The 25,782-nt window shown below is 34.1% G+C and overlaps 1 protein-coding gene across 4 annotated transcripts in view; it reads left to right on the top strand.

Annotated features, from left to right (window-relative positions):
- Positions 1-24,884, top strand: part of nAChRbeta2 (nicotinic acetylcholine receptor beta2) — a 53,621-nt gene extending 28,737 nt beyond the window's left edge. For all 4 annotated transcript variants that reach the window (XM_073958823.1, XM_073958814.1, XM_073958795.1 and 1 more), the window contains exons 6-11: positions 7,143-7,270; positions 9,584-9,759; positions 9,943-10,095; positions 10,179-10,258; positions 10,357-10,463; positions 23,824-24,884. In XM_073958823.1, the coding sequence (XP_073814924.1) occupies positions 7,143-7,270; positions 9,584-9,759; positions 9,943-10,095; positions 10,179-10,258; positions 10,357-10,463; positions 23,824-24,039 (860 nt within the window). In that variant the 3' untranslated portion in view covers positions 24,040-24,884. The remainder of the gene's footprint in view (positions 1-7,142; positions 7,271-9,583; positions 9,760-9,942; positions 10,096-10,178; positions 10,259-10,356; positions 10,464-23,823) is intronic.
- Positions 24,885-25,782: the final 898 nt, after the last annotated feature.

The raw sequence follows: 25,782 nt of genomic DNA, 5'->3' as shown, positions 1-25,782 counted from the left end.
CCCGCTTAGTTCAACAATAATAACCGAAAGAATAATTAACATGTAATGCAAGGTGCCAAGAAAATGTTTTCAAAATGTAATTAAGGTTCCAAAATACCCCATGTTTTCGGTAAATACTTAAAAATCATGACATTTTATGAATTTCATTCTTAACAAGGATTAGTTGCTAACAAGTATCAGCAACATTAGGCATGGGATATCCCCACTAAGAGGGTTACCATATGGACCAAGGGAGGTATCAGATCATATTGCATGTAAACAATGTCCTTTAGGTCTCAAGCCGAGAATATCAAAAACTAAGACGTTTTATGAGTATTTTGGTTTACCAAGATGGTATGACATCAATTACAATGAATATTACCTACAGCAGAACTCGATCAGGAGGGTTGCCATATCGACTAAAAATGTACCAGGTCTTAATAACAGTAAACTGGACCTCCTAGGCCCACAATTAGATCTTAAAAGTGGTTTATTTAACTGAAATTTAATTTAGGGATAAGGATATTCACTAAAACAAACTAAAATATAACCAAGAAGTACAAAAATCGGTTAGAAATGTGTATGGAAGATATTGCAAAATTATACTGAGCTTGCTATACACATCAAATTTTATCTATTAACAGCCAGATTCAGGAATTCCCGTAATTTTTTGGCTTTGATGGTATACCATGGTAACACTGTAGCATTATTTCCCCGTCACTTAGAAATTTTTGTCACAGTATTACTTCACAGTACACGAAATGTCTCCAGTAGGTCATAGTAAGCATTTGCGAAAATTGTAGAAATCTGTACCCCACAAATTTCTAAGGAATATTAGTCTCCAAATGTGCTATTTTCGACTGTTTCATGAAATATACGTATCTCTTAATAAATTTTGAGTTGAATGAACCACTTGTAGACTGTGGTTGTGGGCCTAGTTGGTCCCTTTTACTGTTAATAAGACCTGGTACTTTTTTAGTCGATCTGGCAACCCTCCTGATCGAGCTATTCTGTAGGCAATATTTATTGTAATTGATGGAAGTCCATCCTGGTGAACTAAAAATACTCATAAAATATCTTAGTTTTCAGATATTCCCGGTTTGAGACCTATAGGACATCGTTTACATGTAATACGATCTGGTACCCCCTTGGTCCATATGGTAACCCTCTTAGTGGGGATATTCCATGCCTAATATTGTTGATACTTGTTAGCAACTAATCCTTGTTAAGAATAAAATTCATAAAATGTCATGATTTTTAAGTATTTACCGAAAACATGGGGTATTTTGGAACCTCAATTACATTTTGAAAACATTTTCTTGGCACCTTGCATTACATGTTAATTATTCCTTTGGTTATTATTGTTGAACTAAGCGGGTTAATTTTTTATTTATCCATTCAATTTGGTCTTAAATAAGTCAACCAACTAATTTTTGCAAAAAACCCGAAATTTTTATCACAACTATTTGTAATTTTTTAGTAATTAATGCATGAAAAGTGTTCGTTTTCTCAGTTTGAAAACAATTACTTGTCAAACTGTATTTCGTTCAATGTCAGATTTAGAACAGACAATGGAACTTTTAAAATAGCAATGTGTTCAGTCCGATTCTATTTTTAGTTTGATGGTTGGGACTTCATATAATACCAATTGTTTAGAAGTTTTAGTTGTTTGATATGCAGGAAATGTAAGACAACATCACGACGACAGTTCTAACAACTTTGGTCTGTTCCAGAAACTGCAAGAATCTACTTATTTTTACTACGATAACAATTTTTCCTTTATGTTATCGGAAAAATAGTAAAAATTAGTAGATTTTTGCAGTACTGGAACATACCAAAATGAAAATAAACAGGTGTGTAAATAAAAACACAAACATCATCTCTATTGGATCGATGGAATGGGTACAAATGCTGATGAAAAGATCGGATCTTTCACGACTTCCTTTGCATTGGTTCAAATCCTCATGAAAAGATCGGATCTTTCACGACTTCCTTTGAACCAATACAAAAGATGACATGAAATCACGTCATCGCAAAGAACCCCTTCCGTCAAATTTTGCTGGGTAGAATTAAGCGAAAGCCAAAAAACGAAGCAAACCGATACTCTGATGACGACCCTCGCATGTCCACGGCTAAGACTTCCTACATGGATCGTTGCTACATAGATCAAACTGGAAAAGTAGCCCAGCAATCAGCAGAATACACCCAACTCAACATTGCAATTATATGTATCAGCGAAATGAGATGGAAGGGCAGCGGTGATTTCACAAACTTTAAAGGCGATCGCGTTATATACTCTGGTCGAAATTATGCTGCGGGAATATTTATAAACAGGAAATTCTGAAACTGCCTAATTTGTTGGACAGCAATCAATGAACTAATTACATATGTATAATAGCACAATTTAAAAAAGAAATACAATATTACAGTGTTACGCGCCATCTAACGTAACTGAGTTACAAACTAAAGAACAGTTCTACGACGAATTGAATCGCACCTTGACTAGTGTCGACATTAATGCACGAATTAGATGCGACAACGCGGGATTCGAAATAGTTATGGGAAAGCAAAGTCCTAGAGAAAAGAATGAAAACGGATAACATTTCCTGGAAACGTGCTCAAAATACGACTTTGCTGTCGGACGAACGTCCCCTGTATCAACAAGAAACACTTTAAACTGAAACAAGAAGAGCAATATTTGACAAACGAAGCTTAATCAAAACAATGGCTAGCAACGCCGAAACAGCAGGCCGACGCTGTGAACTCAAAACGGCTTTTGATATAATACGAAAACTTTGGGGAAAGAAACCAAATACGCAAATGCCCATTAAAGATAAAAACGGAAATATTTAAACGAAGGACGAAGAACACCTTAATATGTTTAAAGAACATTTTGAAGAAGTTTTAAATCACACCTGTCAGTCAGAACAAGCATCGAAGCTTAAATTACACTACTCCTACACTAATAAGAGTTTCGTCTGCAATCACACAACTGGAAAATGGAAAAACGGCAGGCATAGACAGATCACTTACCAGCTGAATTTTATAAATCTAATCCAGTGCCGACCAAGAAGAGGGAATACAAAAATTTGAATGTATTAAAAGCATTGGCAATTTATGACAGTGTGTTTGTAAGTTTATATGTACGCTAGCTAAAAACAAATCGAAACATTTGCTCTCTCATGCACGATCTTTCGTTGCTTTCGGGTCGTGTGTGTGTGATTTGCCAAAAAACTCCGTATCCTCGACAATACCAACGAACGGCATGGATTTAATCCTTCGACGGCAGCTTAAACAATTGCTTTAATTTATTGCTCACACACATATGGACTACAGAGAATATACCGGCAGAATGAAAAGAAAACACCATTGTAAAAATTCTAAAGAAATGCGACTTACAGCCTGGTTTTGTAAAAAGTTTTTGTCCATTCGTTCGTCGATTTCATGAACGAAGACACAAAAAGTTTTCATAGCGGTTGACATTTGTATTCGTGTGACAAACAAATGAAAGCTTTTTATTTTCGTATTTTTTTGGTTTTCGTAACAAAATCTGACGAACGAATACGTCAAAAATAAATAAAATGGAAAAGACCCATCGTTTTGAATGAAAATTAAATAATTTGAGTAATAAATTGCACAAAACATACGAAAACTGGAAGGGAATTCAATTTAATTTATTTCCGTTTCTTCATATTATCACAATTATTTTTGGACAAATTTGATTACATTTTTTTTCTTATTTTTTGATTGTCATCTGTTTATCGGGTTTACACACACACACGTAACACATTTTACGTGCAGGTGCCTATGCAAAATTCACAAAATAAGTATTATGGAACCCCTGAAATATAAAAGCTTTTATGAAATAGACGAAAGCTTTTAGATAAAAACGAATGGTTCGTAAAATTTTACAAGAACCAAATTTTGAACGTATTCGTTTTTGTACGAACGTTTCGTGTGACAGGCAAGCATTTTTACAAAAACACGCTGTTAAATATTGCAGTTACTGAAGAGGTATTGTGGTAACTCCTCCTGCATGTTAAATAACTAACAAAATAATGCTTAACCGAATCCTTGAACCACTTGATCAATGCCTGCTGGATTTCGATTAAACCGACCTTCGTAAACAGCATAGCCGAGCAATTCAACGAATTCAACTTAATGTCGTTTTCGAAGAGGCAACGCAACAATGAGAGTGTCCCTTAGCGATCCCTTCAAAACCCACAGTAAGGTAAAACAAGGATGTTTACTTTCAAGAAAGATATACATATATAATGCCTGCATCAAGTCCGTATTACTTAACGAGTCTGAAACATGGACGGCATGGACAAGAAGACATCAATCTGCAAATCAAAAGAAGAAAATGCTGCTGTCTTGGACATACGACGAAATAAATAAATAAATAAATAAATAAATAAATAAATAAATAAATAAATAAATAAATAAATAAATAAATAAATAAATAAATAAATAAATAAATAAATAAATAAATAAATAAATAAATAAATAAATAAATAAATAAATAAATAAATAAATAAATAAATAAATAAATAAATAAATAAATAAATAAATAAATAAATAAATAAATAAATAAATAAATAAATAAATAAATAAATAAATAAATAAATAAATAAATAAATAAATAAATAAATAAATAAATAAATAAATAAATAAATAAATAAATAAATAAATAAATAAATAAATAAATAAATAAATAAATAAATAAATAAATAAATAAATAAATAAATAAATAAATAAATAAATAAATAAATAAATAAATAAATAAATAAATAAATAAATAAATAAATAAATAAATAAATAAATAAATAAATAAATAAATAAATAAATAAATAAATAAATAAATAAATAAATAAATAAATAAATAAATAAATAAATAAATAAATAAATAAATAAATAAATAAATAAATAAATAAATAAATAAATAAATAAATAAATAAATAAATAAATAAATAAATAAATAAATAAATAAATAAATAAATAAATAAATAAATAAATAAATAAATAAATAAATAAATAAATAAATAAATAAATAAATAAATAAATAAATAAATAAATAAATAAATAAATAAATAAATAAATAAATAAATAAATAAATAAATAAATAAATAAATAAATAAATAAATAAATAAATAAATAAATAAATAAATAAATAAATAAATAAATAAATAAATAAATAAATAAATAAATAAATAAATAAATAAATAAATAAATAAATAAATAAATAAATAAATAAATAAATAAATAAATAAATAAATAAATAAATAAATAAATAAATAAATAAATAAATAAATAAATAAATAAATAAATAAATAAATAAATAAATAAATAAATAAATAAATAAATAAATAAATAAATAAATAAATAAATAAATAAATAAATAAATAAATAAATAAATAAATAAATAAATAAATAAATAAATAAATAAATAAATAAATAAATAAATAAATAAATAAATAAATAAATAAATAAATAAATAAATAAATAAATAAATAAATAAATAAATAAATAAATAAATAAATAAATAAATAAATAAATAAGTAAGTAAGTAAATAAATAAATAAATAAATAAATAAATAAATAAATAAATAAATAAAACTAAACTTCTTTAATAAACTTAAAACTTCTTTAATATTGGTCCAAATGGGACCATCTTTTTTTTGATTTGTTTGATTTTTTATCAGCTATCGAAAGAAATATTTAAAAGAAAAATGCACAGTGGTCTTCAATGCAATTTTCGGGATTTAATATTTTAAATTAATTTTTAAACATGATTGCACCCTTCGATTTTTTCAAAAACTAACAAATATTGTACAACAAAAATTTTAAAAAATTCGAAAAAATAGTATTTATTCGAATCCCATTACGATATAGGGCTAAAAATTTTTGTAATTGAACGTAGTTTAACATAATTTTTTTTTTTCAAAAAATCGAAAGGTGCAATCATGTTTAAAAATTGATTTTAAATATTAAATCGCGAAAATAACATCCAAGCCCACTGTGCAATTTTTTGCTATTTTTTATTTAATAGCTGATAAAACAATGAAACATACAAAAAAGATTTTTTCAATTTGGACCAATATTAAAGAAGTTATGAGTATTTCATTGCATGTAGTTTTTACAGAATTTGACTTTTTCAAGGCGCGATATCTCTGGAGCCGTTAGTCAAAAAAAAAATCTAAAAATATAATAAAATGTTTTGTTAATCAGCAGCATCACCACAGCAAAAAATAAAGGAAATCAAAAACCTCATCTTGAAAAAGTGTCCGATCTCACTCAGAAATCCCCATATGTATGTGTGTTTTTAATATAAATTTGTCATGTTATGGATAATATTCTTTTAATAACACTTTTTACTCCATATAAGTACAGTTGAATATCCTTTGATTCTACAGAACAAAATAAAATTTAACTAATTCAGGGTTGAGTAGTGCTGTTTCTGTTTTGAAGCAGTCATTTTAACAACCTCCAATTTACATATATATTATTGTATTTATTATATATAAATAAATTGTGGATTATTCATACCTACCCTCATTATTATAAGTCTTCTTTTATTATAGTTTGGATTTTCCGAACAGATTTATAGCGTTCCAGTAAAAAGTGTTTAAAGTGATCATTAAATTTCAAGGAGGACCTTTTTGGAATTAATTGTTATGTAAAAATTATATTATAAAGGCCTCTAAATTGCTTTTTTGCGTTTTCAAATCCATCTATTAGTAAAAGGAAATATATAATAATGCCCCATAGACATCTAAACCGTAAAAAAACATAATGAGGGATCCGTGTTTGTTACATACAGACAAAGAACTCATTCTTTGCAAAAAAAAAAAAACTTTTTAACAAATGTAGTCCGCAGACACTTGCTCTATGTGAGTGCTACTTTCCAAAAGCAAAGCAACAAAAATCAGACAAAATTAAAAAAAAAATCACCAAAAATATGCATATATACTGCATAGTGTAATATATACATTTATGCTCTGCTCCAGAACTTGCAAGAAGCTACTATTTTTTACTACGATAACATTTTTTCCTTTATGTTATCGGAAAAAATAGTAGAAATTAGTAGATTCTTGCAGTTCTGGAACAGATCATTACTTTAATGTTTTACTTTTACATTTATTTACACTTTATTGTTTTTGCAGATATTACATTTAAGTTAACCATGCGCCGCAAAACCCTATTCTACACCGTTAACTTGATTATTCCGTGCGTAGCTCTGACATTCCTTACGGTGTTGGTATTTTATTTGCCAAGTGATTCTGGCGAAAAGGCAAGTACACGTTTTTCTCGCTCCTTATTGTGTCAAAATCAAAATGCATTCGAAACATTTATAAGACATATTGTCAGTTTTCTAATCTGATTTTGTAATTCAATTGGCAGAAATGGTAGCAGCTTCATATATAACGTAGATGTTTGTTTTGTTCGTTAATTAGAAAAAAAAAACAAAATCAATATTTATTAAAAGTCTTTTCTATAACTTAATCAATTTGCATGTATTTTTGTTTAGTTTTGTTTTTTGTTACTTTTATTAACGATCGATATACATACATATATTTATGGAAAACTGCAAAACTGAACAAACTAACAAAATAATTACATTTTTGACCAACTATATTTACACGCACACACTCACACTGAGAACAAGTGAACTATTGATGTGTCTTAACTCCTGCTTCCAGTACGCTATCCTGTCGCTTCTTCTTCTTCTATCCCTCTAACACATTTCATTCAACTCAAACCACAACAACAATTAACACAAAAGAGTTTTACTCGAGAGTTCACCCCAAATGGCGAATGCAACTTTTGTGTTAGTTCAAGACTAGAGAAATCTCATAACGTAAATATCATCGAATGTATTCGTAAGCTATGGATATTGATTTTGATCGGTGTATTGTTCATGTTTAGGATTCGTTCGATCGTTTGTTCGTTAGTTCGCTCGTTCGTTCGTTCGTTTAATTCGTTCTGCTGTCTGTCCGTATTGTTAGTATGTACATTGGGTTAAACGGGGGTCATTCATATGCTACATATATGCATGCATATGTATGCGTTTAATAGGATCATCCATTCGAATAAAAAAATATTTTGTCATAATCAGTCATTGAGCTTCACATGCATACATAATGTTATACTTAAATACGTGTTGATTGATTGTTACACATAGTATATAAATAAAGTACGAATGACACATACATGTTGAAATAGTTTAATTTCATGTTAAATGTTGAATTGCGACAATCGGAAATTGCGAATCAATGCATACCAGTGAAACATAGGGAATTCATTTGGAGACAATTGGTCGGACATTAATGCTACAATATATTCATGAAAATACCAGACAATAGTTTTATAGCGAGCTATTTGTTTGATACAGAACCAACCTAGAGTCTTTGTTTAATGTCATTAGTTTGCCACAGCAGTTTTTGTTCGCTTACATGCTAGAAAATCGCACTTCGGTAATGTTTTTCTGTGTCTAGTTAACAACAGAATTGAACAGAAAATGTTGGGGCTGCAACTTACCGATAGCAACAGTGTTGCTGATTTAAATTTAAACGTTTAGTTCAAATTTTTGCTTTTATATTCTAAGTCGCTAAATGCTACATTACATCTTCATTAATCTAGAATAGATAACGCGTATTCCACTACACTGAATATACATATCTATGAATAGTCTTCGCTATATTACACAATTTGTCAACATAACAGTACATTTTGACTATGCCGGTTTTAGCAAATCCAGTGAATTTAAGTTGTCATTTTCATACAGTATATGTCAAATAAATCGAGAAAATTCACTTAATCATCGCATAAGTGTATAGTCTAAAAGACGTTTAAGCGTGGTCTTATGTAGTAAACATTTGTGTTGGTCTTTGATGCACATGTGTACGAATTCATGACGGGGGGTACTCGTTTGTTATCATTCATTCATACATATGTATATGGGATAGCACTTCGTTAACCCAAATGGAATTTGCCAACTGTCTTCCATTGAGTCCAGTAACACCAATAATTAACCATTCCTCATACCTGTAGAACTGCTAGATGTTGGGACAACATTTTTGTTTTCAGTGTAGATCAATGTAAAACGTATGTATGTAATTTGTCATTTTGGCTATATATATCTATGTATGTATGAACCCTATTAACCCTTAAACCCCATTTTAAATTGAGTATTGCCATAATTGTATTTGTTTTTTGACTACTTGATATTGAGATTTTGTGATGTCCGATTGTCAAAGTATTTGCCATCACAAGTATGTGGATAAATAAATGTACATTGAGTTGGTTAAGCACCACCGTACGTGATGTGTGTGTGTCTATCTGGCTCAGTGTCCCCCAATTTTGTTTAGATGCCAATTGAAAAAAAATGAAATAAAAAAAAAAAAAAAAAAAAAAATATGAAATCAATAATCGAGAAAATGAAAATTGAAAATATTTACATTTTATTGAAAAATGCAACATGAGTATTACAAGAGTAATGGACATAACCACTCAACACACTTTGTGTACGCGGCCAGCATGCCTAGCCCTGGAGCTGGCATGATCTGGACCGCAAGTACATGTGCGATTTACATATCGTTGACAGGTTACGTTATGTATTTCTATTCTTGTGTCTTTGACTGTGTTCTTCTTGCTGTTGGCCGAAATTATACCGCCAACATCCTTGGCGGTACCACTGCTTGGCAAATACCTCCTATTTACAATGATCTTGGTATCGTTGTCTGTCTGGACAACGGTCTGTGTCCTGAATATTCATTTCCGGTAAGTTGAAGTAACCGATTGTCACTTGGCCACTATGATCTTTTCTCCTTCTTCACCTCTTTCACTTTCCCGTTTCTTTATCTCTTTCTCGATTGTAATTTAATTTTCTCAAAACACCGTTTTATTCGTGCATCTCTTCTATTTAAAATCTATCTAATGCACCTCGCATATGACTTGTCCCAGGTCACCCTCCACCCACAATATGTCACCCTGGGTACGAACCGTTTTCATAACGTTCATGCCCAAAATAATGTTTATGCAACGTTCCCCAATTGAAATGCCGGATTTCAATAACTATCCGGAATACAATGGTTACACGAATGAAATCGATGTGAGGTAAGGTTTGTTTGCAAAACGGACAACAGGACAAAATTGTAAACTTGGTTTTTTTGCGGTTTCTTTGATGTTTTTGTTTCCAGAGATAGCATTAGTGATTATCCATGTGATTTCAAAGATGGACAAGATGCCACCTATGACAATGGTGTTCAGCCATCTATAGGTAAGCTGTAATCGACGGATTAACAAATATAATGTTTTTTGTTTTTATAAATAATTTTCTCATTGTTTTGGTTTTGTGTTTCGTGTATCTCTTCACAGATTCAGACAATGTAATACCGCGACGCCTGACACCTGAAGTTTTGCAAGCTCTGCGTGCAGTTCGTTTTATAGCGCAACACATTAAGGATGCAGATAAGGATAATGAGGTAAGTGTTGAAGTGCAGAGTAAACAAATTGTCGAGTATGTATAACATATTATGAGGTATTGTTCGGGGAATCAGCTGCAAAACTAAGGTAGACTCAAAATAACAACCCCAAGGCTTTGATCTTCTGTTTCACAAAAATGTACCGTGGTTTTTATCTCGTATTACTAAATAATAAATACTTACTGACTGAAACGGCCAGCACCAACAAAACCCAAATTTTATTAAGGTTATAAAGTTTTACGAATACTTTTTATTAAGGAAGCAAAACAATTGGAATAATGTGTTACTATCATCGGAAAAGTGCAGGTATATTGTAGACAAATGCAAAACAGAAGAAACATATGCAAATTTCTACACCGAGTACCTGGAAAATTGCTGCCTTTGTGTAAAAGAAGAAATACCTTTAAAAGTTATGGTTATTATAACGTCAAAAAACGAAACTCCTACCCCTATTTTTTCCGATATAGCTATATAGGGCCCAAAATACCTAAAATCGGCCTACCGGAGCTATATCAAAATTCGAGCAGATTTTCACAGTTTTTGCAGGATTCGTCTTTTAACCACAACAATAAACTGGTAAACAATATTCATCGATTGGAGTATAAATGCGGCTTTTAGAGAATTTTCGTGAAAATGCATCTTTGGCCCCATACAAATTACTATGGAAACAAAGAACGCCTGTGTGGCACCATAACCGATCGTCATAAAATTTCATATATAAGGTTTTAGGGTCAAATGGAAATTTAGGGAGAAGGAGTTTCAATCACAAAAAAATGTTTTGTTTTTAGGTCGGTCGAATGGTTACAGAAACCAGGCTTACATTAAAGTAGAAATACAATGGTCCAAATCGATTGGAGAACGTGTCCAAGACCTTCGAAATAAGTAAGATCTGAAGGTACCTTCACATGGGGGCTACTCCGAAACATGTACCTACATTGAAAATATATCAAATTAAAGCCTAATCCATTGCAAAATGTGCCCAAGAACATCGAAAAGGCTTAAATCGGGGGTACCAATATATGAGTGCTATACCAACCGTGGATTTATATTGATGATTTTTTGCATGGAGGGTTTCTATTTAATAAGAACTCAAAATACCAACATTTGTCAAAATTAGATAGAAAATATGGGTAAAGCGTAAAAAATACTCGAAATCGGGATATACCCATATATGGGGGTAGAACAAAACGTAGACCTACATGACCCATTTGTTTGTACCAATGCAGCATAGGTAATTTGGTCTGTTTTTGAGGAAACAATCAATAACGATGGTCCTGTGGGCTTTTTATACATTTTTAATGATTAAGGTAAGCTGAAATAAGAATTTTATTGTCGAACACGTTTATAACGAACGCCGGATATTACTTAGTTGGCCCATTACAGAACATAAAAGATCTCCATCTTTTCGCTTGACTTTTTGGAATACCGCGCATTTCCATTTCTTCATCCACTTGTATGCTCCATTGAAGCTTAGGCCTACCGATTCTGCGTGCACCGCCATGTGGCATGCATTAATACGCCTTTTTAGCGGGTTCATCATCGCTCATTCTCATGATATGGCCTAGCCAACGCAATCGTTGCATCTCGATACGTTTAACTATATTCATGTCTTTGTATAGCTTATATAGCTCGTGGTTCATACGACGTCGATATTCACCGTCAACGCAAATCGGCCCGTAGATCTTTCGAAGAATTTTCCTCTCAAACACACCAAGCACTGCCTTATCTGCTTGCGCAAGTACCCATGCTTCGGAGCCATACATTAGCACGGGTAGTATCAGCGTTTTGTATAGTGTTATTTTTGTTTGACGAGATGTGGCTTTGTTTTTAAATTGCTTACTTAGACCATAGTAGCATCTGTTGGCCAATACAATTCTTCTTCTTATTTCACAACTGATGTTGTTTGTTGTGTTTATGGCAGTGCCGAGGTAGACGAAGTCTTTAACTACCTCAAAATTGTAGGTACCAACTTCCACAGTTGGCCCGAGCTCTATGGACGCTTTGCGCGTCGACACTATCAATTTGGTCTTTTCGCCGTTTACCGCCAGACCCACTTTCGCAGATTCTGCTTCGACCTTCCTAAAGGTATCAGTTACTTCCTTTACTGACCGTCCCATGATGTCTATGTCATCAGCATAGGCAAGTAACATGTGGCTATTGGTGTAAATTGTGCCATTTCTTTTGACATTTGCATCTCGTATTACCTTTTCCAGCAAAATGTTGAATAGGTCACACGAAAGGCTGTCTCCTTGTCTGAAACCTCTTTTGGTACAAAATTCTTCGGAGAGGTTCTTTCCAATTTTAACTGAGGACCTAGTATCAGTTAAAGTCATCTTACAAAGCCGGATGAGCTTTGCGGGGATACCAAATTCAGACATTGCGTGGAATACCTTTGATCGGAGGGGACTGTCGAATGCTGCTTTATAATCGACAAAAAGGTGAAATGTGTCGATCTGCATCTCTTGGGTCTTCTCGAGGATTTGCCGCAGGGTAAATATCTGGTCAATGGTGGACTTGCCAGGTCTAAAGCCACATTGGTATGGTCCAATTATTTCGTTGACCATTGGCTTTAGTCGTTCGCACAATATCCCTGACACTATCTTATAGGCAATAGGGAGAAGACTTATGCCCATATAGTTGGAGCATACAGTCTTATCTCCTTTCTTGTGGACGGGACATAGGATGCTCAGGTTCCAATCGTCGGGTACGCATTCTTCCTGCCAGATGGTGCTAACTAGCTGATGCATACACCTTATCAGCGCGTCGCCTCCGGATTTAAACAGCTCGGCTGGTAAGCCATCGGCCCCTGCTGCCTTATTATTCTTCAGCCGATTTATTGCTGCCCTTACCTCATCTTGGCTGGGCGGTATACATTCAATACCATCTTCTGGGATTGGGACTGTGGTATCTTCGTCGTCTTCGCTGCTATTGGATACCAACAGATTTAAAAAATGTTCTTTCCATATCCTGAGTACACTATCTGTATCAGTTACCAGATTACCTTGCTGGTCTCTACAGGAGGATGTGCCTGTACCAAAGCCATCTGTTTGATGTTTCACTCTTTGGTAGAATTTTCGGACTTCATTCTGGCTCCTGTACATCTCGATTTTTTCACACTCCCGCTTTTCCATTTCTCTCTTTTTCTTGCGGAAAAGACGTTTCTCTTCTCTCCTTTTCTCCCGATATCTCTCTCGTGCGCTACGCGTTGCTACTGATTGTAAAGTAGCTCTATATGCCGCATTTTTCTCTTCGGTAGCAGCACGACACTCCTGGTCATACCATGAATTCCTTTGTGGAGGTCTCTGGAATCCAAGTATGGATTTTGCGGCTGTTTGCATGGAGTGGGCAATATGTTGCCATTGTGCTGTTATGTTATCGGGACAAGGAGTGCTCGCGTTAAGCAATTGGGCTAGTTGAGTGGAATATGCTGTGGCTATCTGTTGTGTTTGCAGCCTATCGATGTCCAACTTCCGCGTTGTGTCTGTTCGTGCTTTATTTGCAACGTTTAGACGGGTACGTACCTTTGCTGCAACAAGGTAGTGGTCCGAATCAATGTTTGCGCCTCGGAACGATCGTACATCCAACACGCTGGATGAATGTCTTCCATCTATTACAACATGATCAATTTGATTACTTGTTCTTTGATCTGGAGACAGCCAGGTGCCCTTATGAATATCGAGATGATTAAATCTGGTACTGCTAACTCATACCATTGTCAGATGTTTCACTGTGGAGACTGAATTTCCCGACTGTTGGGCCAAAGATATTCTCCTTTCCAATTTTGGCATTAAAATCGCCTAGAATGATTTTAATGTCATGGGCAGGGCAACGGTCGTATGTTTCTTCTAAGCCCTCGTAAAATATATCTTTGGTCTGTTCGTCCTTTTCTTCAGTGGGAGCATGAGCGCAAATAAAGCTGATGTTGAAGAATTTAGCTTTTATTCGAATTGCAGCAAGTCTTTCATTCACTGGGGTGAAGCTGGAGACCAGATGTTTTAGTCTCCGACTAACTACGAATCCGCAACCAAACTCATGCTTTACGTCATGGCAGCTATAATACAGTGCGTCACCTTTAGGTGTTGTTGTGACGCCTTTCCCAATCCATCGTATTTCCTGTATGGCAGTAATATCGGCCTTGTACTTTTCAAGTACGTCTGCCAATGCGAAGACTGCACCTTCTCTATAAAGAGTGCGAACATTCCAGGTGCAGATTCGCAGATCATGGTCCTTAAAACGTTTGCGGGGTTCGTCAACTTTAGAGGGGTTTGTTTTTCTTTTTTTCGTTTTTTCATAGTAGGATGTTTTTTCTAGGGGAGGGTTACTAACCCGACGCCCAAACCCAAGTTTTTAACGTTCTTATGGGTGAACGCGCGGCACATGTTAGCTCACTACCTTTAACGGGTGTTAAAGGCAGTTCCCCAGGTGACACCACGGGGAGGTCAGTGTCCACTTGAGATGAAAGAGGGACCAAGATAAATCCTGGGCTTTGCCATGTTAAAGCCGGTCAAGACCGTTGCTTGGTATCATTCATCCCCTACGTCACCCGAACGCCGGATATAACGAACAAATTTTGTTGTTTCTACCCCTTATAATTATATTACCTGATTTATTCATTCCAACCCAATGAACGCTGTTAAAAGGAAAACACAGTTATAACGAACTAAAATGTTGATCCGCCAAAAGATTTTTATACACATTGATATGTTGATTCACGAATAGATCTTTATAAACAATATATGTACATATGTTTAAAAGGACCAAATAAAACGTGTAAACATGATAATTAGTTCGACCGTATTACAGCTGTAATTAACAAAAATGTTGACCACGACACGTCTGTCCATTTTTACAGCACATCGTGAATATTTCTTTAAAGAAAATGTCTTTTTATTTCAAAGCGAATGGTTTTGTGCTTAATATTTCCTTCACAAAACCAAAAATTAACAAAAAATATTTTTTTCTGCAAGGAAGGCGCCTACAAAAAATTATATAACTCAAAAAAACGCAACAAATCGCAACTTCAGAACCCTTTTCTGAAGATATTGCCGGTATTAGAATTTCAGACAAAGTCAGATAATTTTGTAAAAGTTTATAATAAAAAAGCTTGACTTACATACAAATAGTAAGTAATATAATTCTTCTTCTTCTTTATTTCCACTTAACTCCTTGGGGAGCATAGGGCCTTTACAAAGTTTTTCCAAACTATTCTATCATTCGCAATACGTTTAATTTCATTCCAGCTACTGCCGCTGCTCTCCACTTCCTTCATCAGGCTTCTTCTCCAAGTGGTCTTTGGCCGACCCTTCCTTCTGTGCCCTTGGGGGTTCCAGTCTAGGGCTTGGCGACATATCTCATCTTGTTCTTTTCGCAATGTGTGACCAATCCATTGCCACTTCCTTCTTTTTATTATAACGGGAATAGGTTCTATATCAAATTTTTTGTACAGATTTTCATTGCTTATTACATTTGGCCACCAGATTTTTAAAATAGATCGCAAGCATCTGTTTGTGAAGCTTTGCAATTTGTTGTTAAGGGTTGTTGTTGTTAACCATGATTCGCAACTATACAATAGTACTGACAGAACGTTTGATTTGAATATGTTGATTTTTGACTTCGTTAGTATAACCCTTGAGTTCCAGATGTTTCTTAATTGAAAGAAGGCGCTGTTGGCTTTACCAATTCTGAATTCAATGTCAGCCTGTGCACTGCTTTCGGTTGAGATCATGCTTCCCAGATAGCAGAATTTGTTTACGAACTCAATTTGTTCCTGTCCAATGACAAAATGATTGTTGTTTGATGCTTTTATTGCTAAAGCTAATATAATAAAACTATAATTTTGTAACAAACAAGTTTCTTAGGTTGTATCCTCTATGCCGATTTTTCACACAATAACAAACATTTTAAAGAAAATTATATCTTAAAACAGAAAGTACACACCGCCACTATTCCACTGAATAGAATATCCATGTATTTGATTATTACCAAACTCTTACAAATTGCGTTTAAATTCTGCTCTGAGTTTTAATCTTTTTTAATATTTTTTTTTTGCCTTCGAAGTTTTGAATTTGACATCGATTTATACCGCTAATTTTGAATATTTTTGAAAACAAATTGCACATCCCTATAATTATATCCCTATAATTTGACATGTTCTTTCTTGAAATCAAATTAGATGATTCGCGTTATTATAAATGCAAAAAAAAATACCTATAGTGTAATGACTCTATATGTAATACAAATATCTGTACCAAATTTCAAAGCTTTGTCTTTAATCTTGCGAAGTTTAGCGCTAAATGTTGGGAGCCTATTGCCATTAGTTATGGTTATGTGTATAAGGTGCTCTAAAAAAAGTTTGGCCTGAGAACCCAAAACACTTTTGAGGTTTTGATCTACTAACCGAATTTTTCCACTTGACATTTCCCACCCCCATATTGGTTGTTACAAAATATAATAATCTGAAAATTGTGGGAAATATGGCGTATGATTATTTTCAGTATGGATATTTAATATATACATAAAGTATACGCCAGAAGGCCTACAATGGAACAAACAAAGGGCAAGCCGTGTTTTATTTGAGACAGTACCTTAACGTGTATTAATAACACTGCACAACAAAATAAAACTTTTTTCAAAATTACAAGAAACCCCGCACAGATTATTAAAGAGGGCCGAAAAAAAGAAGACACGTGTATCGGCGTTTTGAAAGTTTACGTCGGGAAGTAACCTAAATAGGTGTGGCAAGTTCCGCCCATTTCTACAGGTTTTGACATATTCGACATCAGATTCCTTGGAATCGTTGCATTTTAGGTATAAAGTGTCTTTGGCAATATTTCTGACAACAATGCGGGGTATCTTTTTATGAAAAAATTAACCCTCATGCGAGTCACTAAAGGCGTCTTTTTGGCCCTTTTTTTCAAAAACTTTTAAAAACTCCTTTAAAATGTGATCGTATCAGATCAAAATATTCTACAAAATTATTTTTCATAAAATTTTACTATAGGTCCCTCAATACCCCAAAACTCTAAATCGTAACTAAACGCCAGGAATCTGCCAAAAGTAAAATCACGTTCTGAGTTTATTAAGTTTTGTCCCACAAGTTAAGTCGCCGAATAAATTAAATATGTGTTTGTAATATATATCAACAAAACACCCAAATAGTTTTTTAATAAATTTGTTTTGTTTTTTTTTTCGAGTTGATGCATGAAAGTAACATGAATTTTAGATTTAGACGAAAGTTGTTAAAAGAAGAAAAATTCTAAACAAAATTTCACTATAATTCCCAGAACAAACTAGATATCTGAGTAAGATATTTAGTTAAGAAAATGACGTTACAAAATTAGATATTATAGGTAGAAATTATTTGTTAAACTTTTACCCCCATTAATATAAGTCTTCTTTTGTTATATTTTGGATTTACTGAACAGATTTATAGCGTTCCGGTTAACATAAAGTTAAAAGTGATGATTGAATTTCAAGGAGGAACTTCCTGGCGTTAACTTTCAATGTAAAAACTATATTTTTAATGCCTCCAAATTGGTTTATTTTGCGTTTTCAAATCCATCAGATAGTAAAAGAACACATATAATAATGGCCCATAGACTCTTAATTAAAATGTATTCCATACGGCGTCAAAATCTCCTAAAATACTTCACTGTTTGGGGATTGTGTCAAAAGGAGAAATGTTCCAAATCAAATTCCATTATGAGTGTTTGAAAAAAAGAAATTTGTAGCTATAATATTTAACATTTCCAGAAGCTTTCGCTTTTATATATGATTTAGGTCCATATTCTACCGTTTTTATACCCTCCACCATAGGATGGGGGTATATTAAGTTTGTCACTACGTATGTAACTACTCGAAATAATCATTGTAGACCCCACAAAGTATATATATATTCTTAATCAGCGTGCAATTCTACATCGATATAGCCATGTCCGTCCGTCTGTCCGTCTGTCTGTCCGTCTGTGGAAATCACTCTAGCGTCCGAACGGATTGACGTAGGTTGTTGAAATTTTGGGAAAATATGTTATATTTACGTAGGACTTTTGGTATTGAAAGCGGGCTATGTAGGTCCACGCTTTCGTATAGCCCCCATACAAAATGACGCGTGACGCGTCGTCGTTTTAAGGAATTTTTAAGATATTTGGCCCATTTTACAACCGAATTGGTTGTAATTTGGTGCTGTGTATCCAGAGGCCAAAAAATATTCCTATCAAAGTTGGGTTATATAGGTCCACGTTTTGGTATAGCCCCCATATAAAGTACGCGTCATTTTAATATATTTTGAATGTATTAGACCCATTTGACCACAGAATAGGTTGTAATTTGGTATTTTGTGTCTTCAGAGGCCAGAAAACATTCCTACCAAAGTTGGGTTATATAGGTCCACGTTTTGGTATAGTCCCCACATAAGACCCCTTATAAAGTACGCGCCATTTTAATATATTTTGAATGTATTAGACCCATTTGACCAAAGAATCGGTTGTAACTTTGTATTTTGTGTTTCCAGAGGCTAAGAAACATTTCTACCATAAAATGTTTATATAGGTCCACGTGTTGATATAGCCCCCATAATACAATATCTCCCGATTTTCGATATTTTGAACGTTTTAGCCTCATTATCACACCGATATGGCGGAAATTTGGTATTTAGTCTTCCTTAGGCGTATAAAACTTTCCCCCAGAAATTTGTAGGTATAGGTCCACGCCATCATATAGCCCCCATAGAACGGTACCTTCCGAATTTCGGTATTTTGAAGGTTGTGGCCACATTAATCCACCGAAATGGCTGAAATTTGTGGTGGAGGGTATAAAAAGTTCGGCCCGACCGAACTTAACGCTTTTCTTACTTGTTATTCATATTTTGGTTATCTGCGGTCACAAAATATATTTTATTGATGTTTTTTTCATAATAAATGTTTTTGAAATATCTGTGGTGAATATATATATATATATATATATATATATATATATATATATATATATATATATATATATATATATATATGTATATTGAAAATATTGGGGGTTCTTGGACAACGAAAATACTGTTGGTTCCTTCAAGTTTAAACGGGCAAGTCCCACGGTGGCCGGTTCTATGCGCCGGATTTACTCGGAAGAATCTTCGATCAGGGGCCGTCACCTCATTAATTATATGTTTGTTTTGTGTGAACAATTATTGGTAGAAATATGTTTTAACCTTCGGAAACACAAAATACCAAATTACAACCAATTCGGTGGTCAAATGGGCCCAATATCTTCAAAATTCGCTAAAGCGTCTCTAGGCGTCACACCTCACATTGTATTACACTGTGCAACATTTTTAAGGTAATCTTTTGCAAACAATTTGAGTTAAGGATTTTTTGAAAGTACAGACCCAAACGACAAAAAGCTCCTGTTGGTTTTTGTTGTGTCAGATCCAGCTTGGATTTTATGGCCCCATCTAAACATGTTTAAATATTGACTTTTCAAAGCAATTCTGGGCAATATCTCTGAAACCTATTTGAATGTTCATCTCGCCTCTGAAGCAAATTTGTAGATAAGAGCAAGAATAAAATATTTGTAGAAATAATGAACTCGAAAAACTTAATTTATTGCCTTAAATTTTATAAAATATCGTTAATAAAAACCGTTAATTTTTTCTTAATGTTTTCTTTTGGAAAATATTCACTGGAATGAAATACACAACTCTTCAGAACATGCCATTGTTGTAAAATGACTCTATCACGTTGTTTTCAGTATATTTATCAACGACAATTTAATAAATATGTCAATAATCAATTCATTCATATTAGCTCAATGACATGGGACCTACAGTTATATATGTCAATAATGTGGTGAAATTCGAAATGCGAGAATGAACTGTTGGTGTGAACTGTGTTGGAAATACGTGTTGCAAAAGATATGATGCAAAATACCGCTAAAACAACATGAAGTAAGGATTTTAGAGTTTCAGAATGTTCTAAGGAATTGCTGAGAACTTTATTTGGAAGATTTTTGCAAAAGGTTACTTGGTTCAACTCCCAATAGTTTAGCTGATACTGACCAGCATTTCAGCAATTATGTAAAATTTTCTATATTTTATCGATTTTGATGCCCTAGATGGAGTTTTTCATATGTTCAAAAGATAAGTTCCACTAGTTTAGGGATACAATCATTTCTGAGATAAATGCCCAATAAATGCAAAAAACTTTAGTTTTTGCCCGGTTTAGATGAGGCCATAAAATCCGAACTGGATCTGACAAAACAAAACCCACCTAATCATCCACTTGTTTGCGCCATCTATTCTTTGGCCTGCCAATTCTGCGTGCACCGCCATGTGGCTCGAATTTATACGCCTTTTTAGCGGGTCTTTCTTATTATATGGCCTAGCCAACGCAATCGCTGCATCTCGATACGTTTAGCTATATTGATGTCGTTGTATAGCAGATACAGTTCGTGGTTCATACGACGTCGATATTCACCGTCAACGCAGATCGGTCCGTAGATCTTTCGAAGAATTTTTCTCTCAAACACGCCAAGCACTGCCTTATCTGCTTGCGCAAGTACCTATGCTTCGGAACCATACATCAGCACGGGTAGTATCAGTGTTTTGTAAAGCGTTATTTTTGTTTGACGAGTTGTGGCTTTGTTTTTAAAGTGCTTACTTAAGCCAAAGTAGAATCTGTTGGCCAATACAATTCTTCTTTTTATTTCACAACTGATGTCGTTTGTTGTGTTTACGGCGGTGCCGAGGTATACGAAGTCTTTTACTACCTCAAAATTATAGGAACCAACTTCAACAGTTGGTCCGATCTCAATGGACGCATTACGCGTCGACACCATCAGCTTGGTATTCTCGCCGTTTACCGCCAGACCCACTTTAGCAGAGTCTCCTTCGACCTTCGGTATCGGTTACTTCTTTTATTGATCGTCCCATGATGTCTATATCATCAGCATAAGCGAGTAACATGTGGCTATTGGTGTAGATTGTGCCACTTCTTTTGACGTTTGCCTCTCGTATAACCGTTTCTAGCAAGATGTTGAAAAGGTCACACGAAAGGCTGTCTCCTTGCCTGAAACCTCTTTTGGCACAAAACTCTTCGGAGAGGTTCTTTCCTATTTTAACTGAAGATCTTGTGTCAGTTAGAGTCATTTTACAAAGCCGGATGAGCTTTGCGGGGATACCAAATTCAGACATTGCTTGGAATACCTTTGAACGTAGCGGGCTGTCGAAGGCTACTTTATAATCGACAAAAAGGTGGTAGGTGTCGATCTGCATCTCTTGGGTCTTCTCCAGGATTTGGCGCAGGGTAAATATCTGGTCATTGGTGGACTTGCCAGGTCTAAAGCCGCATTAGTATAGTCCAATTATTTCGTTGACCATGGGCTTTAGTCGTTCTCACAATATCCCTGACACTATTTTGTATGTGATAGGGAGAAGACTTATGCCCCTATAGTTGGAGCATAAAGTCTTATCTCCTTTCTTATGGACGGGGCACAGGATGCTCAGGTTCCAATCGTCGGGTACGCGTTCTTCCTGCCAGATAACTAGCTGATGCATACACCTTATCAGTGTGTCGCCTCCGGTTTTAAACAGCTCGGCTGGTAGGCCATCAGCTCCTGCTGCCTTTTTATTCTTCAGCCGATTTATTGCTGTCTTTACCTCATCTTGGCCGGGTGGTATACATTCAATACCATCTTCTTGGATTGGATCTGTGGTATCTTCGTCGACTTCGCTACTATTGGATACCAACAGTTTGGAAAAATGCTCTTTCCATATCCTTAGCACACTATCTGTATCAGTTACCAGATTACCTTGCTGGTCTCTACAGGAGGATGTGCCAGTTCCAGTTCCAAAGCCATCAGTTTGATGTTTCACTCTTTGGTAGAATTTACGGACTTCATTCTTTCTCCTGTACATCTCGATTTGTTCACACTCCCGCTTTTCCATCTCTCTCTTTTTCCTGCGGAAAAGAAGTTTCTCCTCTCTCCTTTTCTCCCGATACCTCTCTCGTGCGCTACGCGTTGCTACTGATTGTAAAGTAGCCCTATATGCCGCATTTTTCTCTTTGGTAGCAGCACGACACTCCTGGTCATATCATGGATTCCTTGGTGGAGGTCTCTGGTATCCAAGTACTGATTTTGCGGCTGTTTGCATGGAGTGGGCAATGTTTTGCCATTGTCCTAATATGTTATCGGGACGAGGAGTGCTTTGATTAAGCAGTTGGGCCAGTTGAGTGGAATATGCTGTGTCTCAATATGCACTTTCAAAAAATGCATACTATAATTTGTTTGCATTTTCAGTGGGCATAGTGTTATCAATCTACGGGCCTACAATACATTTGACTAAAATGTTGTCCACCTACTTTAATCAGTTCTAACACTATAGTGATTTCCACAAGCGGACAGACATGGCTACATCGAAGTAGAATTGAGGCGCTCAGCGCCAAAACGGCCTAACCGACATGACTATAATGATTTAACTGGAACATTTTAAAATTAATACTTAAAAAACTCCATATTGCATTATTTTAGAAGGTAGTATAACTTATGGCTCTTCAATGCAATATGGAGTTTTTAGTAGTTATTTTAAAAGGTTCCGGTTAGATCTTTATGGACAGTTTGATTTTTTCGGGCATGTGGGTTAGGCCGTTTTGGCGCTGAGCGCCTCAACTGTACGCTGATCAAAAATAAATGCACTAAAACGATTGTTGCGAAGAGTTACAAGCGGTCGGAATGACCACGGAATTATAAACTTAATGTATCTTCCATTATGTGGTGGAGGGTAGGTATAAAGAGACTTCTTTAATTTATCGCATTTTAGTTCGTTTAATTAGGAATTTCGCCTACAGTGAACTGATGTTAGTTCGAGATTTTCATTTCAACAAAATGGTGATACCAGTCTTCTAAAAATGTTGATTGGTTAACGACTTCAGACAACTCAATGTATGAACGTGTGTTGTTGTTTGTTTTTTTCCGCACATTCGAAACAGCAAAGCAAAAAAACAAGACAAAAATATAAATAAACTGGCCTGGCACAACTGGATATTGTAGAAGATTATGCGGTCTAGGTCTTGTCAAAGGGAACCGACCACTCATTAGCTGTTAACCTCAAAACTTTAACATCTTTCATTCTTCCGCTCCACTCGGTATTGGACAGAGAAATTTCAATTAGAGTGAAATTAGGAAAATTGTGCAATTCATGCTTAAAATGATGAGTTTTTGGTGGTTTTTCATTAAGCTTAATTGAAAATGTTTTTATTTGAAAGTTGTTGTTATCATTCACTTCTTTTCATTTCGTTTTAGCCACTTGGCTGCTTAGGTGTTGTTTATTTCATTTTTTCTTAACCACTTTGTTTTGTGTATTTTTTTTTTTCAGATCATAGAGGATTGGAAGTTTGTTTCAATGGTCTTGGATCGATTCTTTTTATGGACATTTACACTGTCATGTATCTTTGGAACGTTTGCCATCATATGCCAATCTCCATCGTTGTATGATACACGTCTACCAATCGACCGCCAATTGAGTGAGATACCTTTGAGGAAAAACAATTTTATGTTGCCGCCGGATATTGTGCGTCAAACTGTTAATTAAATTTTAAGTCTCTAAACGTCACACCTACTCACATACATATATTTACAATGAAAATCAAAATCAGTGGCATTGTTTTATACAACGACGAAGCCCATTTTGTTCTGTCAATAAATTGGAATGATGTGCAATGGGGGAGTACTTTAGCTATAATTGGAAAAACAACTTTTGATATGAATAAAAAAGCAAGTTGTAGATTGAATGGTACCACAATATCAACATAAGTGACATTGACATTAATAATAATGACAGTGGTGAAGAGAGGAAGCCGAATATAATCATGAAAAAAATCCAGTTCCCTATAACAATCATAACTCCACGTGAAGAAAACAAGGCCATAATGAGAACGAACATCAAGATCAACAACGGCGATGCCGAATGACATTTGACATTATGTCAAATGTTACTGCTTGCTTATAAAATTAATTTTTACACACACACACACACACACGGAATACGACCGCAGATTTGGTAAACACAAAAGTTTATTATAGTAATTTTATTATTAAGTAAAACTATTGATGCCAACTTATTGTATTATATAATGGATATTGGGTTGTAAAGAAAGCAATGTTATTTTTATTAAACAAAGTTTAAGTTGACAACTTTTATCGCATTGGATGTGTTTCATTTGTAAAAAAATAAAACTTTTTGGATTACTGGTTTTCATTACATCCCAATATACACAAATAACAATAAGAATCACATATAATGTATGTTAAGAAAACACCAGCTATTAACGAATGATACATTTTCCATTGTTCAAACTCTTCTTCACATTGAATAAAAGTTAAATAATAGAAACGAAAAAAAAAACAATCGAGAATTGCTAAACAATTTAATCTAAATGTTTTGTTTTATTTCAACGAAGTATTTCCGTGATTAGGCTGGGAAATGTAGGAACATGAGAGCGTATGTTTGTACATGTGTACTGTTGGGAAAAGGTTCAAGTCATTGGCATGTAAAACTAAAGATAAAACTCTGTATTGTTTGCAATAAAGCTGTACATTATCAACACTATGCTACAAAACGGGAGGTGCTGGGGCTGCAAAATTTATATGAAAATACTTGCGACATCACTTTTGTAATGAACTTAATTTCATAATACATACATATGTATGTCATAATTCAAATTATATTTTAGGAAATTGTTTGGTGGTCTGGAACGACGTGTGTGTTTGTTAGGGCTATAACAAAAATACCACGGCAGTACATTGTCCTGATGAAAAAAGCGAAAAAAGTGTCCGCACCGAAAGCGATTTCTACAGGCCTTTGGATAATTTCTTTTATAAAAATTTTAATTTTCTGAATTTTCTGAGTAATCAATTTTAACTACACCCACTTTAAAGTTGTTGTTTTTAAATATGAAAACAACAAATATGAGATTAAGCTTGACTTGCACACAAATAGTAAGTAAAACACACATCTCAACAAAACTGCCAAAGTGAATCTGAACAAATATTTAAATATGCATATGGCGAAAAACAAAAATTTTTTACAATCGATGAATCCGAGTTTCACCCTTTCAAAATTCGCGAACTGTTGACATATTCTATATAGTATGATATACATTCTTTAAACTGAAGTGTTTTAGGAGGAATCCCATAAGGTCGACCATTAAAATTAATTTACGTGGAAGCTGTGTTGGCATCAATGTAGAAAAATAGGTAAAAATGGGTTGAAGCCAACAAGTTTTTTTATGCTCCCTTCCGATTTTAGGCTTAACCTTACATTTTATAGACATAT

This window comes from Musca autumnalis, unplaced genomic scaffold (assembly GCF_047663935.1).
Source record: "Musca autumnalis isolate F117 unplaced genomic scaffold, ASM4766393v1 scaffold_1, whole genome shotgun sequence".
In the NCBI taxonomy this organism is placed as follows: domain Eukaryota; kingdom Metazoa; phylum Arthropoda; class Insecta; order Diptera; family Muscidae; genus Musca; species Musca autumnalis.
Note: the sequence above shows the minus strand (reverse complement) of the source record. Positions and strands in the feature narration are given on the sequence as shown.